The 21,598-nt window shown below is 42.2% G+C and overlaps 1 protein-coding gene across 1 annotated transcript in view; it reads right to left on the reverse strand.

Moving 5' to 3' along the window:
* Positions 1-3,076: 3,076 nt before the first annotated feature.
* The window catches only part of LOC137281846 (tripeptidyl-peptidase 2-like), a 40,298-nt gene continuing 21,776 nt past the window's right edge, over positions 3,077-21,598 (reverse strand). The window contains exons 19-29 of the mRNA XM_067813491.1: positions 20,734-20,834; positions 20,489-20,588; positions 19,168-19,305; positions 17,956-18,200; positions 17,167-17,245; positions 16,371-16,522; positions 10,165-10,264; positions 8,486-8,616; positions 7,605-7,809; positions 6,034-6,153; positions 3,077-5,183 (exon numbers count right to left, since the gene is read on the reverse strand). Coding sequence (XP_067669592.1) covers positions 5,094-5,183; positions 6,034-6,153; positions 7,605-7,809; positions 8,486-8,616; positions 10,165-10,264; positions 16,371-16,522; positions 17,167-17,245; positions 17,956-18,200; positions 19,168-19,305; positions 20,489-20,588; positions 20,734-20,834 — 1,461 coding nt within the window. The 3' untranslated portion in view covers positions 3,077-5,093. The remainder of the gene's footprint in view (positions 5,184-6,033; positions 6,154-7,604; positions 7,810-8,485; positions 8,617-10,164; positions 10,265-16,370; positions 16,523-17,166; positions 17,246-17,955; positions 18,201-19,167; positions 19,306-20,488; positions 20,589-20,733; positions 20,835-21,598) is intronic.

Consider the following 21,598-nt stretch of genomic DNA (forward strand, 5'->3'; position numbering starts at 1 on the left):
TAAATCCACCAAAGCGAAGGTGGATTAAGAGCTGGAGGACTGAGCGCAATATTTTCATCGAATGTCTACCAACGAATAAGCTTCCCACCTGCTTTCTATGCGTGTGAACTCCAGATATCAGCGATTTTGAAATCGGCGAAATGGACACTTTACAACTTAAAGAGTCCAGAATCTTCAAAGGGGTTCCATTGCAACTACTACAATCCAGGGCCTATATTTTCGAAGCTCTCTTAGGGCTAAGATAGTCGTACGTTCATGTTAATGCGTGGCAGCTACGACTATCTTAGAATTTCGAAAACCTGGGTCCAGGCCCTTGGATTATGAACAGTGCTGGGGAGAACAGACAAAAGCTTCTACTTAAGGGACGACTCTGCCATTGTGAAGTCGATCATCTGTCTGGGATTATTCCGTTGTGAAGTCTACCATCTGTCTGAGACTATTCCGTTGTGAAGTCTACCATCTGTCTGAGACTATTCCGTTGTGAAGTCTACCATCTGTCTGAGACTATTCCATTAGGTGAAATAGATCAATTACACATGATCCACTTACTGTAGCCAGCAAGCGTGGTTTAGACTTGTTAGAAAAATATTGTAAACTCTGGTGAATTTCTATTTATGCGTGTAGGAAAACGCATCGTGCAACGAGCGTTATGTACATCTGGAACTATACTGAACAGCAAATGAAACGCACCTCTGTTTTATAAATGGAAGACATAGTAATGAATGCTTACTTTTATGAGATTTCATTTTTAGAGACATTCGCACCGAGCTTGCTCCATATCGTCTCTGGAATGGATGTGAATGACATGAGAATGTATCGGCTGTTGTACATCATTATATGCCCTGGAAAACCAGCGGGACAATGCCATGCTCCGTGACTTTGATTATGAGAACATTACACTGTTCCGTTCAGCTCAACCTGATGAGGGGGCTAGGATAGGCCCCGAAACTTCGTACAATAAACTGCAATCCATAAATTTTCTAAATGCCTTTTGAAGAATCATGTGAGAACATTGTTAAGGACTAATTGCTTTACTTCAAAAGCCTCATCGAACACAGAGATGTGCAAGCGAGGACACTGTTAGTGATGAAACTAAGGGCCTGACAAATGTGAGTGCCATTACTTATGTGGACCATAACATGAAGCCCGACAGCCTGGCAGCATTCATGAAATCGTGACTACACGTGTCACCTTATGGACATTAGTAAGTCAGGTTTGCTTTACGCCGCCATTAGCAATATTACTGCGGGGTACACCGGAAATCATCCTCGATATCTCCAGGGTATACGTTCCGATAAGTCTCCACTATACCCTGGACGCATCTACGGCGCTGCCCGATAAATTTATTACCTCCCTTTGCTGGCTCCGCCTTCTCACAGTAGCCAATCAGCTAGGCCGCCGTTATAACCGAGCTTGACAGTGTCAACATAGGTAGCGGTCGCAACTGCGAAGGTTTGCTCGCAGTGCGTTCCAGATTTTAGGGAAATCATACAAACAAATCGAAAGGTCCGAAACTTTAAAACAACATATGCAAGAACGCCGTCTATCTGTTCCAGAGAACCTCTGCATGGTTTCTGTTGCCATGTGTAATCGGTTAGACAATTCAAAAAACGAAAGTGAGTTATGATTGGTTCCCTCAACTTCCCAGCGTAGACACCTGACTGGATCAAAAGACAGTCAAGGGAGGTAATAAATTTATCTGGCCGAGCCGTAGATGCGTCCAGGGTATAGTGGAGACTTATCGGAACGTATGCCCTGGAGATATCGAGGATGACCGGAAATGGGCTTCACACATTGTACCCATGTGGGGAATAGAACCCGGGTCTTTGACGTTACGAGCGAACGCTTTAACCATTTGGCCACCTCCCCCACCTTGAATGAGTTAGTAAGTGAATATGGATAATCAGGCCACTTTGGCAGTATTCTAGCAATGTCACAGCGGGGAACACCAGAAATGGACTTCATACATTGTACCCAGGCCTTCGAGGTAACGAGCGAAGGCTTTAATCGCTAAGCTATCTAACCTCTACCATTGGTTATGAAGTAAATAGAAAATACAAAACCTGTAAAACCTCGAGCTGATATTAAAATTCTGATGATGTTGTGTGTTTATTTGTTTTGTTTACTGTTGTTACATCTTTATTACGGCGGTCTGTAAACAACTGAAGCTGGACCTGACCATCCAGAGATCAACGGCATGAGTATTACTCTATACAGGTGGGATACGATGATGTCAACCAAATCAAAGAGAGACTAAATTGTTACCTCTTAAGACAACCATAGGTTACTGAAGACCAGTTCTTCCCGGTCAAGCATCCCCATGCCAGTGGGAACATTGGGCAGTCAACTGGGGCATGGCAATGGTCCCAAGGCTCCTGACTTCTGAACACTGTCTGCGTGAAACTTATCAACAAAGTAGTGGAAATACATCACATCTCTTCACACACCTGACTCATCAGCAGGGATGATGATCGCTGTGGGTCCAACAGCCAAAAGAATCTTACTGATGAGCCACACCAGCATGGGCTGGCCGCATGGAAGTCTGGGTAAGAGAGCGGTTACGTTTTCAGCATCAACCATCTGGAATAGCCACATTTTGAGTGGTTTGCAATAGGTGCAGGAAGTAAGTAGTGCATGATTAATAACAAACTTGTCATATCTATCAAGGAGATCCAAGCAGTCCAACCTCAAGACAAAAGTGTGTGCAGAATAATTAGTGGGTTTGGGTTGGTTTGTCGTTTTACGCTGCACTCAGCAATATTCCAGCATTATGGAGGTGGCAAGTAAATAGTCTGGAACCTAGTGATAAACTGCATGAGTATTAATCTACACAGCTGGGACACGATGACACCTGTCATTCAAATCAGTGAGTCTGACCACATGACTCTGTTAGTCGCCTTTGAAAACAAGCATGGATTATTGAGGACTAGTTCTAACATGGATCAATGCGGATCAACAAAGGTTTCAAAATGATTAGAAACCAACTCCATTCATGCAATCCATTACAGACACGGAGCTTTTTTGTATTATGTCCTGGAGTAGGCTAGGATGAACACACATAAACAAAGAAACAGCATCAAAGTGAATTAGTTTTTATTTGTATGGTGTCATAAAAGCTCAATATACAGAACCAAGTGAAGTTTTCTGTCAGATATCACAGGGGTGTCTAAAATGTACATTTTATCCTACAAGCATACCTGGGAAAATGTTGATACAGATAGTCGAATCTAGGTAAAACTACACCTGCACCTACTGTGTTTACTACTCTCGTTTACGTACAACCATCCGTACTTATTCCAGACAAAATGTATTAATGCCTTTAATCAAGACAAAGAGATTTCACGTTATAGGTTTTCAAAAGAGAAGAAAACATTGAATTGTTCAAGGCATCTATGACACTCAGCTTTATGTGTCGTTGGGAGAGTAAGTAGTTACACTATGTAGTACTTACAAGATGACAGCAGACAATCCCATAATTCTGTGCAACTAATCGCCATATTTAAACTATTATAGTAATGACATCCTTATGTTTTTGCTGTTAAGCCTGAGCCAGAACACCCGATAAAAATGTGAGAGGTGATACAAGTCAAGGTTATTATGCAAATGTAGATATTATATATCAACCATGACATGGTCAGAGAAATGACATGGATTTGTTGATTAGAAATGAACAATTTACATACCCAAATTTTTTTTAGTGAAGATGTCATGCGAATCATTGATGTAACTTGATTTTTAACCGATGTAATGATTTTTACATCTACACTCTAATGTCAAACCATTAGGGATGCAACAATTCACCCAGACCTTCATTCCATTTTTGATATTGGACCTCGATTCTTCATACATGTAAAAACATCAGATCATACAAAACTCTCAAAGTCAACCCTTCTATCGTCAACTTGGCAATGTCTGCTAACAACAATTCTCACTGAATAATTAGCCTGTTGTAAACCAATCATGTTTTGCCTTATTTCCCTGCTGGAAACTGCACAAGTTGGAGTCAAACTGGCTGTGTGGAGCTAATTTAAATAGGTATTCAATCAAATGAAAATAGTGACAATGATTATCGAAAATCAAAACTAAGGTGTCAGATTTGATTTTCGATAAATCAAACTGAATCGTTGCAGCCCTACCAACCATGTTCAAAATGATTGATATGAACGAGTGATATGTAAAAGGATGTGTACATATATGATTAAAGCAAATTACCCTCTATGATAATCAAATAGCTTGCTAAATATTTCAGAGATATAAGAGAGATGAGAACATGTTTAGAGACATATCTTTAAGACATATTACACTCCCTGATATAAAGGATTATCCAAATATAATTTTAAATCTCATGAAAATATCTCCTTCACAAATATTCACTGATTATAACATGACACAAGTCACAGATAGCTGGATAGGAACCATACAGAATATGTCAAGTAACAATATGCAAACACTTTTTCTACTCTCTTTTACACACTGTACATTTGAACTACAGCAAAGAGCAAAAATCAATATTTCGAACTGGGTTTTAGCTTCAAAATGATGTCAACAGATAGAAAGGAATACCAAAACAGCAGTGTATAGGTACATAACATGACCTTTAAAATAAATATTGCATGTAAATTTGTTAATCTCAAGAAAAAAGAAGAAAAAACAAAAACAAACATGACTCCATGTTGAAACTTAGCAGTCGGCCATATCACACAATGACAAATGAACCAGGCCCTTTGTATGGCATCACACTTACACACATTTGTCACACACACGCATACACACAAAGAATGACAAGCTACAGTGTTAAAATCACATATTACAACAATGAATGAACATGTCTTCCAGAGACGTGGATCTTATTGATAAATACACTTAAAACTGTCACTGCATTAGACACATTTCATGTGGGGGATCAACAGGATTAAAATAATTCTCTTCCGCACCTCGATTGAATATGGCGAGAATAGGGAAAGTACTCGAATGGTCATGTGATCCCATGCTCACGAAAATGCAGAGTCAGCTTCCACAGTAAGTGTATCTAATTCAGTGACAAAGTAGAACTGCCTTGTTGGTAAACTGGATATGTCTAGTGGGTGTCAGTATTAAAATGGCCTGTAACCAGATGGGTATCTGACTAGCATCCAGTTGCCTATATGCCTTACACAGTGATCCCAGTTCAGATGGGCGTACATCTGTAACAGAAGAAGATTCAGGTCTCATCAATGGATATTCAATTAGAGTATGGAAAGAGTGTAGGAACTGTTTTTCATGTTTCATACAAATATGCTGTAAATCATTATCGAATTCATGAATCAGTTTTGCAGATGTATCACTTGGAATGAATGAGAAATTGTGGCAGCAAATGTTTGTTGTTCAATACAACCCTAGCTATATGCCGGCTATGTGATGGCAATCTGTAGAGATTCATGTCTGCACCAGACAAACAAGTGATCAACAGCATGAGCATCGAAATACATAATTTGGATACAATGACATGTCAACGAAGTCAGAGCACCTAATCACCTGTTCCTGTTAACTGACTGAGGCAGTGAGAACGGGCATGAAGAAATTATTGTGCCCCAAAAAGTTAACATGAAATTGACAACCACATGTACATAACATCCAGCTCATGGAAGCAGCAAAAATATGCAGCTCTGTATTTGTATCAGATTTCCTCATGCTCCTTTTACACATGTGCAGATATACTTGAGGCGACACGAGCATAGATTAAAAGAACCTCTGACATTTATACCGCAATATGTACATGTGTAAATAGAGTTCCTAACAATACTTTGAACACAGGTACGTTTTGAGTCCTGACTTGAATGTTGAAATACTCTCAGAAACTTTCAGACTGTATTGGGAGTGAATTCCACAAAACTGATTGAGACTTTATCTTTGAATGATGATGAACTTACTGTCTTTATCTTTGAATGATGATGAACTTACTGTCTTTATCTTTGAATGATGATGAACTTACGGTCTTTATCTTTGAATGATGATGAACTTACGGTCTTTATCTTTGCATGATGATGAACTTACTGTCTTTATCTTTGCATCAACATCGCGTGACCCCTTGTCCTCCTGCTGCTTGAGGAGGTACTTCACAGCTCTACCATACTGCTTGTGTGCAACAGCATGTCTCACAGCAAATGGTAGCACCTACAAACATACTGTTATGAGCGTGTGTTTTCTGTAAATTGTATTATTAATGAAGTAATAATTATTATTGGGTTACAGGATTTATTCTTTTTATGATAATTATTATGGGTCACAGTCCCTATCATAAATGTTCAGCGGTATTACTATTTTATCAGCAAGCTTTGAAGGTAGTTCTCTAGAGTTACCTCCCTTTGAAAAAGCTAAACATGAGACTACTACTGTTCTAGAGCATTCCAAGTTAGTGGCGATGGTCGTATGTGCTGGAACTTTCAGGAAATGACTGAATGTATATATAAAGGCTAGTTGATGTGTTGCTGACACGGATACACAGATTAACTGGAGTGCATAACTCTGAATCTCTGTCAACGCTTGATCTACATAACCGCTGCCTGACTGCTCGCTGTGTTACATTCTGCATAACTGTTTTTCACTCTCACATCAAGACTTTGGTGAGCTGACATTACAACTGTGACCCATTACTGTAGATTCAACTCATTTGGATTGTATATGAATCCTCTCTTGTGTATATTTTGTATCTTGCTGTTTATGCTGAATACTATATTGAAAATATCAGACTTCTAAGTTGTATTTTGCTGGTTCTGAGGGGGCTTCTTACACCGTAACAATATAAACACATGGCCCAAGTAGGAACCCAAATATGGTGTCAGAAAGGTAGGATTTTGAATTCATGGTCACTGAAACTGGTCCTAGCTCAAGAAAAGCATGATTTATGGATGTCAACATGCTTTTCATGAATGACATGATGTTTCAGCATGTATGCTTGCTCCTTCATCTGCCCAGGTTAGTTTGTCTAATGCTAAATGTACCTTGAGGTAAGGGTGTTTTATTGATATGCTTGATACTAAATATTCTGTTACTATTTACTGCAATATGTGTGTGAAATCGGACATCTTCAGTGCTACAGATCACACAAGACCAACCTGTCTTCACTTGCTGATGTTTCTGTTTTCAGAAAATGAGGCATGTAAATTCTGTACAAGATACTGCTGGCAGAGTAGTCAAAGGCATTGACAAAACTGACAGAGTATACCAAAAATCCTTCCCCACAGTAGGAATGTATGTTCATATCAAATATTCCATTGGTGGTGTCCAATAAATGAACGTGCTGGAGTCCACCAAAGTAGTGTTTGCGTGAGTCAAGACACGAGGGAAACAATAACAAGCACTCACTGCTGGAGTCTCATTAACTAACATGGAATTCTGGGGAGATATTCAGCTTCGGACCATCTTATAGCAGTGACTTTCAAAGTGAGTGAGTGAGTGAGTGAGTGAGTCTGATTTTACGCCACTTTTAGCACACATACCAGCAATGGGCTTCACATATTGTACCCATGTGGGGAATCAAACATGGGTCTCTGGCATGAGGAGCTAACTTTAACCTCTAGGCTAACCCACTGCCACTCTTTTGAAAGCAGTTAAAAAATAGTCACCTTGGTATCCGTGAGATCAGCCCACTTCTGTATCTCCACAAACGTGTCATCCAGATCCTTCATGGAGACTTGGGGTGGCACGATGACCGAGGAGGAGTCATCTGTTGAGTCTGTGGCCTCCTGGGGCTGTGAGAGGATATCAGCCTGTGCACAGCCTAGATGGACGTAGGCCTCGACCAGGGCTGACTTCTGCTTGTCCATCTCACTGTGGGAGTGCAGGGAAGCATTAAATGATCAGGTGGGTACTTGTGAATGAAATACATTTAAAACCTTGCAAAAAGTCAACAACAAACACCACATAAACAAACATGATCAATCTGCAAAATAAGTAAAGAAATTTTAGCATTTTGCAGTGATCAAAATGCCTGTCTGCCTGAGCACCCAGAATGGGTTATTAAGTGATCACTTGCTCGAGAATGACATTAGAATCTGAAATGCTGCCTATACAGAATAAAGAAGATATATATCCATAAAAACAGTCCTCATCCTTCAAAGATATTATGACCATTAATACATTGTTTTAACCGTATTCCGGCATGACATTTCGGTCTGTCATCAACACTGTTTTAATTTGTTGCACAATTACGAAAGATCACAGGCATTATAGCGAAAAAGAGAGTGAAAAGTGTAAATGGCACCCATGTTTGAAAATGACTGTCACTGTCTAATCCTGCACACAGTCTAAACTGGCATTTTATTTAGACAGGTTTTGCTGTATGTTAAACACAATAAAACTTGTTCAATACACCCATCTATCGGAATCTTAATTTACAACAGGATAGCAGAGGTAGCCAAATGCCTTGTTATCCAATGAATGATATGCATGCAATGATCAACAAGATTCCCACTGTTCCTATACCTATTGTCAATATAGCTCAAACCTTTTGACAGTTGAAGCCTCTGGCCTGGAGTCATTCTTTATGCCATAGAAGGCAAGTAGACTTGGCTGGTCGATCTTTGAGATGATATGACGCGAGAGAGATATGATATCTCCCAGGTTGTTCTCGTGGTCCTGAAACACAAAGGTGGCCAATTTGAATGATGAAACCCACTCCAGTAGTCACGGTATGTCTAGTGTTGATATTGTGATATAACCTGTGATATGATAAATCCCAATACTAAAATTTTTGTCATGACGACAAATTGATAAAGTATTGTGCACTGAAGCTGTGAAACATGAAGGGAAAATAAGTAAGCATATATTTTAATCATCAAGTAAGTCTTTTTTCTTGACAGATATTGCGATTCACAGAAATTGCAGTATTCAAACTTGGCCAATTTCAATTACCGTAAATTTGAATTTATTTTATTTTAAAACATTGTTACAATTCTCACAGGACATTTTTAGCTGCAGAAAATGCATATTTATGTACCCCAAGAAATTAGAACAAACATACAAATGACCTTCGGTGTTTATTTCTCACAAATGTATATCAATAAATGAAAAACTTAAAAAAATCCTCTGTGTACATTATGCTCAAACTGCACGTTAAGTCCATGGCATGCACAGTAAACGCGTCTTCCATTTACATCCACTGCTACAGCGAGTGGCCATATTGTTACATACAAACATGGCGGACTGATTGTTGACAACAAAAGTTACATGAGAGTTCAAAGTGTCATAACTCGTTAAACATAGTTCGTTATCCCCAGTGACACTTGTAGAGAAAATTACTCAATTCTAGTAATTATTCACTGTATGCTATAACTGACCCTTGCCCAGGCCAAGTGATTTCTGACATGATAGTCACAAATTTGGATGTTCTTTTTAACAACACGTGTATGAAATCTATTTTCATACTATTTTCCCCTTACAGTCATCACCAATACATGTGTAGCCCCTATTGTTGTTAACATTTTCAGTTATTTCACCCAAAGGTGAAATCCTGTTGTCTCTGACCAGCCTCAAAGGTTGTCGATTGTCCTGAGGAGTCGTATCCTCAAACGGCTTGTTCTGAGAGCATTCTTGACTGATCCAAGTTGATTAACCTGCTTTACCACCAAATATACGCAGTTTCGAGGCATTCAAAAGATTTTGGAAATGTCAGAACATTTTTTGCCACTTTGATACTTTTTTTAAATAAATGTTTTAAGGGACTCTGACAAATCAGCCAATTTTCCCTGCTGCAGGAAATAGCCAGAATATGTAGCAGACGAAGAGTGGATTAAAAGCAGAGTCATGTGACATTATGATCAATCATGTGACAAAATATTACGACTATACGCTGTGTCGTTTCTGAGTAGCACTACGTTAAAAACGGGCACCCATATACACGATATCAACGCTGTTACAATCGTACGTAATAATATGGCCACGCGCTGTAAATAGTCTTATTAGCAACCCATGAAGACAAAGTCATCACTATCAACCCCAGTGGCAAAATACTCTTCAAGAATACATCCCAGTTATGATTATGCCAAATGTTTTGGCATGTATATTGCAAAGTGGAAGGAGGGTGTTGAAAAGTCAAAATTGTTGCCATGAAAATGTGTGTGAAGTTTGGTGAAGAAATAGTGAATGGTTTTAAAGCGATAATAATGCACATTGAACAGTACTTACCTCATCTGAGTCGAGAGCCTGAAGTCTAGCAATGTGTAGAGGAAGGTGGTTGGGATAGTCCCTCCGCAACTCATCATACAGAGCATTACCCAGCTCAAGTCTGCAAATCAATCACACGGACCCATTACAGAAACTTATACAAACCTGTAGAGGTTATGAATTCTTTGAAGAAAGTCCTCCTTGGGGTAAATATAAGCATTTTTATGTCCATTAAAAATCCCTACGACAGTTGTAACTATTTTGATAATAAAATATTTACAAAACAAAAAACTCGTTTTTGTCTTGTGAGACCACCCTTATAGGGCCCCTCAGGCCCCCTACAGCCAAGAGCAGGTAACTCTGGCCGTCTACCTCGCACCTCACTTTTCATGCTGAACGTATCAGACAGAATGAGGGGAGGAGGGTGGCCGTACCCCAAGGAGGACTTTCTTCAAAGAATTCATAACCTCTACAGGTTTGTATAATTCTTTTTCAGAAGAAGTCCTCCTTGGGGTACATATAAGCATTAAACAGACTCCCAAAGATAAGCAATAGGGAGTGGTATTCTGTCTGACAGCACAGTCCATTCGATTGAAGTGCGAATCTACAACCATACGGAAATAGAAAAAGCACCTACCTTGTCACCTGACCGCTGATGTCAATCAAGGCGGGGGGCGTGACAAAGCTGAGGACCCGCTTGTCAAAGCTTATATTCCCATTGGCCAAAAATTGGGAAACCCGAAATAACAAACTCCGCCCACCCCAAACAAAGTTTGGAGACGTGGACATAGGAGAAACTCGCCAAACTGGAAAACCTGTCCATACCACATTAGCAAGCTAAGCGGGGAAATGGATAGGAAAGTAAGGCACCAAGCCAAGGGAGGGCGGGATTAACAAACCATCACCAAATACCACCACCAGTCAAATGGGAACGGATAGCAACCCACCACCAAGTGCAAACAGATATAGTCTACAAGTCTCAATCGGCTTGAGCAGAGCTACTCTGCCCACTGTGGAGAACTGACTGACCGAACCGAGCACGCTCTTGGGAGTGTCTGTCCAGTTGGTAATGCCGGATGAACGTGCTCGGACGGCTCCAAATAGCCGCTGAGCAGATCTCCTCAATGGGCAGAGCAGTGGCATACGCTTTTGACGTGGCCACTGCTCTTACTGAGTGAGCTATCAAGTCCTCTGGGGGAGAAAAGCCCTTATGTATGTAGGCCATGCAGACTGCCAATACAATCCATCGGGATACCATTTGTGTATTAGCCGGACAACCAGCTTTGCCACCGCCATAACAGCAAAAGAACTGTTTCTCCTTACGGAGTAAGGTAGTTCTCTTAATGTAGGCTTTAAGAGTTTTCCGAACGTCCAATACATGAGCCTTACGGCGTGTATAGTGAGATGACGCAGGAAGCGTAAACACAGGAAGATCGATAGGCGCTTTCACATGAAACGAGTGATCAATCTTCGGGCGGTATGAATCCGGTAAGCGTATGCTCACCCGATCCCTATGGAACACCGTTAATTCCGGGTCTGAAGACATGGCATGTAAATAGCCGACACGTCTACCCGAAGTAATCGCCACCAAGAAAGCCGTTTTCCAACTTAACAGTTGCAACGACAGGTTGGCCAAGTCATAAAAGAGAGGAGAGGACAACCAATCCAAGACTATAGACAAATCCCATGGAGGACTTGTCTGTCTAACGACCGGACGCAGTCTGTCCATGCCTGCAAGAAAACGCTGTACCAGGGGGTGTTGTCCCAACGAGGCACCCTCGACGGGTATGTGGAGGCCGAAATAGCCGTGGAGTAGCCTCGAATCGTAGAAGCGGCTAAACTTGATTCTAAACGAGACTGTAAGAACTCCAATACTACAGTCGAAGAAAAGGGATCGAGAATCCCTCTATTTCCACACCAGCGCGCATAACAGGCCCATCTATCCTCATACTGTACATTCGTGGAATCCCTCCGCGAAGCCAGAATTGTGTCTGCAACTGATGCAGGAATTCCGCTCTTTTGGAGACGATTCCGGACAGTGGCCATGCCACCCACTGAATCCTGGGATTGGGGTGAGGCTGGCTGTCCTGGGATAGTAGGTTCGGTCGCCGTGGTAATAGTATAGGCGGTTGCGCTAGCGACCTGAGTACTACCGGAAACCAGCGTTGAGACGGCCACAGAGGTGCGAGAAGCACTAGTAGCCGCGCTGATTGGGTGGCAAGCTGAGACAGAACTTTGGAAATCAGGGGAATTGGTGGAAACGCCCACAAGACCCTGTCCGTCCAGTCCTGCTGGAAGGCGTCGGCGGCAATCGCTCTCAGATCCGGAATCCGAGAACAAAAAAACGGAATCTGGTTCGTCACTCCAGAGGCGAACAGATCCACCTGGAAGGACCCGAACAACTGGGAGATAATCCCGAATATCTCCCGATCGAGCAACCACTCATGGGGAGCTAGAACATGTCGTGAGAGCGCATCTGCACGCACGTTGTCAACCCCTGGGAGATAGACAGGCATAACCCGTATGCTGAACTGATCGCACCATAGCAGAAACTGCCACGCCTCCTGAAGGAGCGACGGAGACACAGTGCCGCCTTGCTTCAGAATCTAGGACATCGCCGTCTGGTTGTCCATCTCTAGACGAACCACTCGGCTTCGAACCTGATCCACGAAGCGTTCGAACACCAACCTCACAGCTCTCAACTCTAGCACATTGATGTGCAAGGTCGCCTCGTGTTCGGACCATAGTCCCGACACTGTGAGGTCGCCTAGGACACCTCCCCACCCTGTGAGGGAGGCATCCGTCTGAACTGTGAGCGACGGTACCGGAGTCATCAGAGGTAAACCTTTGGATAGATTCCCGGTATCTGTCCACCACCGCAAGTGAGGTATCAACCACTGGGGAATAGCCAGATTCTTCTCGTAGCTCTCCGAGTGGGACCACTGTTGTGCTAACGCCTGCTGAATGGGACGCATTCTCAGACGTGCACGCCAAACTACGTCCACCGTCGCCGCCATGTTGCCTAGCAACTGAAGCCACGTTCATGCCGAGGCCATGTGGGACTGTAGGAACCGTAACACTATGCTCTGTACCTTGATAATGCGCTCTTGGGACAGAGAAACCACCCCTCGGGTTGTCTCGAACCTCGCCCCCAAGAAAACCAGATCCTGCGTCGACACCAGTTCTGATTTTTTTAGATTGATAACCCAACCTAGCCTGGTGAGAATATCCATCACTGACTGTGTGGATTCTCGACTTAGGTGTTGGGAGAGCGCTCTGAGGATCCAGTCGTCCAGGTACGGGAAACAAAAGTTGCCCTGCGCCCTGGCGACCTGAGCTGGCACTAGCATGAGTTTGGTGAACACCCTTAGCGCTGTGGAGATGCCGAAGGGGAGCACGCGAAACTGGTAGCAAACCCCGTCGAAGGAAAACCATCACAGCACACATCATTTGACTCGCGCAAGAGCGCATCGAGTCGCGTGCCAAATGTGAATGCACCTCCGTAAGTTGCCGCTCTAACGTGGACGAGGAAACATCCTCGTCCCCGTTCTCCTGTGACACCAGCTGCCTCTGTAGGACAGAGAGGTAGGCTGAGTGCACCGCAACCTTAAGTTGCTGCACGGCGTTCCGATATTGCTCCTCAAAGGAGCGGTAAACCGAGCGCAACGCCTGGTTCGATGAGGTAAAAGGCGGCAAGCGGCGTCCCTGACGAGCCGACGCCTGGCTGTGGCCAGACGACCCCCCAAGCGCGATCGAGGCATACACGCACTCGTCGACAATGGGAGGGTCAAACAGCGCATCCTCCCCCATCGAGTAGCGGCGGTTAAGCTCCGGAAGATCGAACCGTGAGCGACTACTCGACAGGAGAGGATTAATTACCTCACTGATAAGTGAAGGTAAAATACGCAATTGAGTCTCGGCCACCCTAGACGGAGCAAATGCTTCCCCAGGAAGGCGAAACTCCGCGGGATCAGGTGCGTCCGAAGGGACGACCACCTGCGGCAAAACAACCGCGATACGCTCCCGCACTTGCCGCAGGGACGATCCGAGCGAGAAGCTGTGAGCTTCCCCCAACTGCTCCAGACCGCCATCCTCGTCCATGGCCACCTCGCTACCCATCTCTACAAAGGAGTCCCCCGTACCGAGGGATACCTCCGAAGAAACGCACGAGGAGCCCGCCGACAAGGACAACGGATCCAGAAGAGCCGAGTTGCCGACCCATGGGTTACCGGCGAACCCGGGTGCCGAGACCCCGTGGGATCGGCTGCCTAAGCAGGGATCCCCGGTGCACCGAGTGGAACCGAGGCAGGCGGCAAAGCCGGTGCTCGGGAACCACTAGTGAACTGCACCCAAGCCGGAGCTCGGTGCAAAACACGCCGACCCAGCGAGGAGGCCGTCACCGGAGCCTGAGCTCGGATCAGACACTCCTCCAGGGACAGTACCCATGCCCGAGCCTAGGCTCCTGTCGGAGGTCGGACATCGCGTCCGTGATCAGGGACCGGACAGATGATATCTGTTGCTGTAAAAGAGACGAAATATCTGATAACGTGAGTGGTGTGGGGGGTGGAACTTTAGAGGTAGAGGGGAGAGGAGAAGAGGAGGGAACATCCCCCGACTTAGCCCGCTTGACCCCTGGGCCTTCCGAAGAGGAGCTAGAGCTCTTCTTACCCTTACCCTTGCCCTTTTTGGAGGGCGGGTCCTGAGCCCAAATATCACCCCCGCCTGTAGCAGGTTGTTATAAAACAAGAAGTCGGCCGCCCGGCTCTTGATTGTGCCTGGTGAAAAAGCTCTGCATTTTTCACAAACTTGATCGTCATGATGCTCCTCCGCTAAGCACCTCAGACAAATTAGATGTGGGTCTTGAGGTGGAAGTGTATTCCCACACGAAGTGCAGGGGCGGAACTGTAACAATCAGAACCAACCTAATGGTAACTGATGTACAGAAAACATACACAATTAAACACATTATGTGCAAAATATAAACGCACGGGCGATAATAAATTGCTAAGCCCAAAATAAAGTACATTTAACCCAGCTTAACACATTGTATAAGTGGCTAAATGCAATCTACAGGCGTGTACATATAATTGTGTGACACCATGAAAGAAGACGAAAAGTCGTAAACTCAAGTACCCATTTTGACTGAAACAAGCAAAAAATGGGTTAAAACATCCAAGCATGTAAGAACATACTAACACGCAACATACAGGAAAATGTGACGCAGGCGAAACACTTCCTATAAAAAAGAGAAGCCATAAAGACCGCCATCTTGCCAGCCACATGGCAGGAAGACAGGACCTACCTGGCAAAAGTTACAACAATTTATGAATGAAAATTTCAGCCATGAAATTCCAACTAACGCCCGTGCGAAAGAAAAGGAACCATACATACAGTTGCTGACTCTTTTTCACTCATCTTTTCGGGTTTGTAGGATATGACACTACTCTGAATGGACGCGACCGTTCACTGGAACGACAGCATGAAAAGTGAGGTGCGAGGTAGACGGCCAGAGTTACCTGCTCTTGGCTGTAGGGGGCCTGAGGGGCCCTATAAGGGTGGTCTCGCAAGACAAAAACGAGTTTTTTGTTTTGTAAATATTTTATTATCAAAATAGTTACAACTGTCGTAGGGATTTTTAATGGACATAAAAATGCTTATATGTACCCCAAGGAGGACTTCTTCTGAAAAAGAATAGTTAACATGAATACTATTCACTTTACAGGGGAATGTTTAAAACAAATCTTAATGAAAAGCAATTATCATGCAAACCATTCTCAGCTTCTTATCTATAATCCAGTTATCCAATACAGAAAACAACATTTCTAACAACCCCGGTAAAACACACTGATGAATATAACAAAGTCATGTTTGGTTCCAACCATATACTGTGTATTGTAGTCGAAATGCAACAATTTACATTATAAAGAACTAAATCTAGTGTTCTTGTGCTTATTTTAACTATACTTTACTGTATACATAATATGGAGGCCCTGGGGTAGTCCAGTGGTTACAGTGTTTGCTCGTTATGCTGAAGCCTCGGGTTCGATTCCCCACATGGGTACATTATGTGAAGTCCATTTCTTGTGTATCCTGACATGATATTGCTGGAATATTGCTGAAAGCGACGTAAAACCCAACTCACTCACTCATAATTTGCAGTTGCTGAAAACAATCAATATCTGACTAATGAATACAGTCCACATTTAATGAGATCAATAACAGCCTACTTGGTTATCCAGGAGACCTTGAGATCTCGGAGAGATTCACTGAATTCTTCCTCCTTTGTTTTCTTCTCCTTCTCTTTCTCCTTCCCATTATTCTTACTGTTGTTAGACTTCTTGGGGTTCTCGGTCAGGACGTACTTGAATGGTATGGAGCTCTAGGAGGAGAAACAGGAGAGATGATAAGGCACAGTGGAAGAGTGTTTCTAGATAAACAAACACCACAGTTATCAGCATTCAAAATACCTGCCTGCTCAGGACAGGTTACTTTTAATGCTGACTGAGAGAAACTCAAATTTACCTGCCTGACGGTCAGGTTAGAATACAGACATGTGTAGATCTAGATGAAGATATTTTGTGGGCTGGCAAGTTTCACATCTAACCAGGACTGTGGTCTGGCTGAAATTTGTGCGCGTTTCTTACCCTGCACGTACATCAAGGCAATTCTGCTTGTTGGGGTACAGAATAGGAAACTGTGCAGGTTTATGACCAAGATCTTTTATGGATAAATTTTAATTCTTTGACACACAACACTTTGGGGTCATTTCCGACCCCTTCTTCAAGTGAACTGACAGTCAATGCTATGGCGTCGACCCTGCTATAACGTCTCAATGCAGGCTTAGTCCTTTTTCACATACCAGCCAAAAGCTGAAGCTACGACACCATTCTGCACAGTGATTTGTGGCAAATTATACATAGCAATCACATCTTACATACACACTGTAAAGCTAACATTGACATTACCAATATATTTTATGATAAACATTGCATTTGCAACAGAAAGCAAGATATTTCAGCTTACTGCCTTTTTGGAGGGATCATCTTTAACCAGGGACATTGTTCCCAAGAAGTAATGTCCCGCTGACGCTCCTTTAGGCAGCCTGAAAACACAAAAACATCATACAGATCACTCACAGATGTCCTCCAGGTAATAGGCATGTCAACACCCAGTCTGTAAACATAAACACAAATCAAACCAACAAGATCTGACAAATCTGTCACCTAAATAATGTGGGTGCCACTGTACAAAACATCCTTAGCCTTATAGAGGAATAATGATCATCTCAGGGCTAAGATCTTTTTTGTATAATGGTATTTCTGAAAGACCATGCTATTATTAAAAAGTCCAGTTTGTGGGCTAGTAAGTTCTGCCAGGATATAATACAGAATCAGCAAATTACATGAACAAAACTGAACGTTTGGGAATCAATTCTGCATTTAATCATTAGTGATTTTTACAGACAATTATTTATCTGTTATTATCCTTTGTATGGAATGCTTCAATATTCTACTCTCAAAGTAATCTTATTAACTGAATATCGAAATACCTTATTTAAAACTGCCTGACTTGCCAGTTGAAATTGGTGAATTGTGAAAAATGATTAACATTATTGATTTATTGACCATTTAAAACAAACGTTGCCATGAATCAGAATGATCATCTCATTATTAGGCTGTTTTTCTGTTCTAAGCACGAAGCAGAACTGTCACTGGAATTATAAATGACGGCTAAATCTTAATCCACTCTGCTAAAAGCAACACTGCTGATGCCTGATAAATCATTTCATTTCTAATTCTACTGATGACTTACTTATCCTCTGGCAAAGGAGCGATGTATACTGGATAGATCATTCCTTTGACGGCAGTGAACGAAGAGCCCTTCTTGCCAGCAGTCAGAGCATTTTGTGGGTGATTGTAGACATCTAGAGTGATGGAGTTGGCGAGCTTGTGATGTAGTAGAACTACTGCATCCTTGATCCTCTCCAGGCTCTCCCGGGACTCTTGTCTCACCTGCATCAGCAGCTGGTAGTCTCCTTTCTCCAGCTTACAGGTGTACTGAAGTATATTGGAAGCATAGAAGTGAGCGGGTGAGTAAATGAACCAGTAAGTGAGTGAGAGAGAGAGAGTGAGTGAGTAAGGAGCAAAGGTTTCACGCTGTTTTTAGCAATATTATAGAAATATCATGGCGGGGACACCAGAAATGCGCTTCATACATTATACCCCTGCAGGAAATCAAACGTCTTTGATGTGACCACCAAACACTTTGACCTCTAGGGTACCCCACCGCCCCACTGGAAGTGTGTGAACTTTAAACAAGTGGAGAGACCAATGGAACACTCATGGGTCATTGTCATGTAACACTTGGTTAAACCTACACACTCTGTATGATGCTCTTAAACCAATGAATGTTATCTAGCGACTGTCTGATGAACAACTGTATTACATCTTGTTAAAATACTGAAAGTGTATCTTAGTGAAATTGTAACAAAAGTAACGAAGAACAGAATTTTAAGCCTAAAGATACAGGAAGTAAATAGTTCAAGCGGAAGTAAGTGAACTAAAATTAACTGTCACATCAGCTATATTTCAGCCATATAGCAACCACGCCAAGTCCCACCTCCATGCTATTATATTACATACACATCATATTTGAAAACAGTTCTATTAATTCCTATTTCAGCATTACATTATTATTTTCAACTTAAGACATGGATTATAACAATACTATTTACAATGGAATCCACGGGCTAAACAACACAGCCTACAACAGTACTATACTGAACAGCAAAAGAAACACTACACTGGCTTTTAAACAGAAGACACAAACATGCAAGCTTACTATTATGAGATTTCATTTTTTCGGAACTTGCGTTTCTTTTGCTGTTCAGTATATCAACAGAATTCCAAAACAGCCAGACTAAATCAATGTACAAAGCACAAACTGGCCAAAACAGAAACTCTGCGATTTTTTATTCAAGACATTTTTTTTAGAAAAACAAGTGTTCAATAATGTAACCAGTACCTGATTGGGATACGCATCTCCTGATGCTATGAGTTGTTTGTTGGTGTCAAAGATCATCCACAGCTGACTCTCATATTCGGACTCATACAACATGTGACTTAACAACGAGCAGTCTGGCATCATCTCACCGGCCTTAGTCTGTGAAGGTAATCAATTAATATTTACGTAGAAACATTCTCATAGACATTTATACAGACCATCAATTCATTCTGAATCTAAAAATGCATACTTTCTTAAATTTCATTTACATGTCAAGTATAGACACTGTGCTGATAAACCAAGAATCAGAAATATTATGAAGATCTAAAAATGCATACTTTCCTAAATTTCATTTACTTTTGTAAACACATAAAATAGCTGCCAATACCGCAGAAGCCTATTCATGTGTTTATTGTTTTATGCTGTATAATCACATCAACATATCAAATCCTTGATTTCTGGCTACACTACCTAACAATCAGCCTGGACATTCATAGTCTAAAGTTCTTGATTTATTCCTATCATGGGCTAAAAGGGACTCAAGAGTGAGTGAGATGAATTCATTACATAAATGTACTAGCTGATGAAAGATGTACAATGAGATGGGTTGTACACCCCATACCGCAGGGGTTCAAAGATCCCATTGCCCATTGCTGGGGGCAAGTCAGTTTCATTTTGGGTAATCAAAAGATGGTATCTTACAGGTAGGCTACTACATCATTTCCACTTATGGTTCAAAGTGCAAATAATCTTTGATTTCATTTCATAGCTGCTCAAAATGTAGGTAATATTTTTTGCTATAATAATAAAGCAGAGTTATCTTTCTTTGCTCTTTACCAGTCTTGATTATGTCATAAAATCAGGGCAAGTGGAAAATAAGTCAGGAGTAGTTACTTTCTGAAAGTCAATCGCCCTGTGTGAAGTGGCTTTTTGCTTTTAAAAAAAACCCCCTGAACCCTTGTATAGCAACATTCCCACCATATAATTGTAGGAGAGACCAGATGTAGGCTTCGCACCTTCTACCCATGTGGGGAATTGAACCCAGGATTTCAGCACTTAGAGCAGGCATTTTAACAACTAAGCTTCCCCAATCCTCAGTTAGACAAAACTGACAAATTTGACAAAAAACTCAAATAGCAATGATGTCAGTTAACCATGAAAATGTGAGAGTATCCTGCCATGGAACATGTTATAAATACATGCCTATCTAAAAAAGTACAGGAATGTAGGGTACAAGTCAAATTTGGACATAATGTCTGTCACTACTGCATAAAATTTTGAATTCATCCATAAAACTAAACTCACTCACTCACTCACTCACCACTGTAGTCCTGATACTCACCATGTGGAAACTGTAGGACAGCTCTATACTATAGATCTGTCTGTTCTCTGGAAGACAATCTCTAGCACCATGGAGACACCGAATACGATGTTCAGATGGCCTGGAAACAAGCACATACACTCAAGTTCATCATGACCCAGTAATGCTGTCAGTCTTCTTTATACAACATTCATTTATTACAAACTTTAACAGTTTGTTGAAAATAATGGATTGTTTTGAGTTTGAGAATGATGAAGGTATTTTACCTGATTGGTTGGACCATAGTTTTCAGGGTAATAGAAGGAAAGCATTCCTCATTCTTCAGCTGGGAGCGGATATTGAAACGTGAGATGCCATCTGCTACATGCTGGAACACAAATTTGGGGTGAGATTTTTGGTTCACTATATGTACAAACATTAACAGTATATTTGTTGTGAGAAAATTACAGAGAAACAATGAAGATATGGGGGCATGGTGGGCGAACTACCTAAGGCGCCAGGATAGTGCTCTAGCAAGTTTGGCAACGTCGAGATCGAGGCCGCCCGTGAAAAACCTTGGAGTCAACTTTGTGTGCAGACTCTTTCAGTGATGTCACAACCCAGCGCACATAAAAGAACCCACTAATCCATTGGTAGATGACCAGATGGTGGCGACATGAATACAAGAAAACACCTAGTTGCGGGTACAGCAACATGCAGTAAACTTAGACAAAGTACTGTGACTGTCTGTCCCAGTCCACCCAACTATGAATGGGTACGTTGTAAGAATGGGAAAGACAAACAAGTTGGTGCGCCTTGTGGCACAGAGCCATATGCTCATCAGGGAGTTCAGATTGATAACAAGTGCCATTGAGATTGACATCCTAGGATCGAGCGAAAAGCCTAGCTAGAACTTGGTGCTATACAAATAGATTACAATAATAGTAATAATATGTTCTCTACACAAGACAAAGCTACATTCATAGTGGAACAGATTGTCAACACAATGAAACGACATTCCCTACATCATGCATGTGTTAATGTACCAAACACCCTTTGTATGACATCTTTAGATCACCATGCTCTGTTTGATTGGCATTTCAGACTAGAAGATGACATATCCCCCGGCCCCAACATACTTGAAAGGACAAA

This window comes from Haliotis asinina, chromosome 4, assembly GCF_037392515.1.
Source record: "Haliotis asinina isolate JCU_RB_2024 chromosome 4, JCU_Hal_asi_v2, whole genome shotgun sequence".
Taxonomy (NCBI): Eukaryota; Metazoa; Mollusca; class Gastropoda; order Lepetellida; family Haliotidae; genus Haliotis; species Haliotis asinina.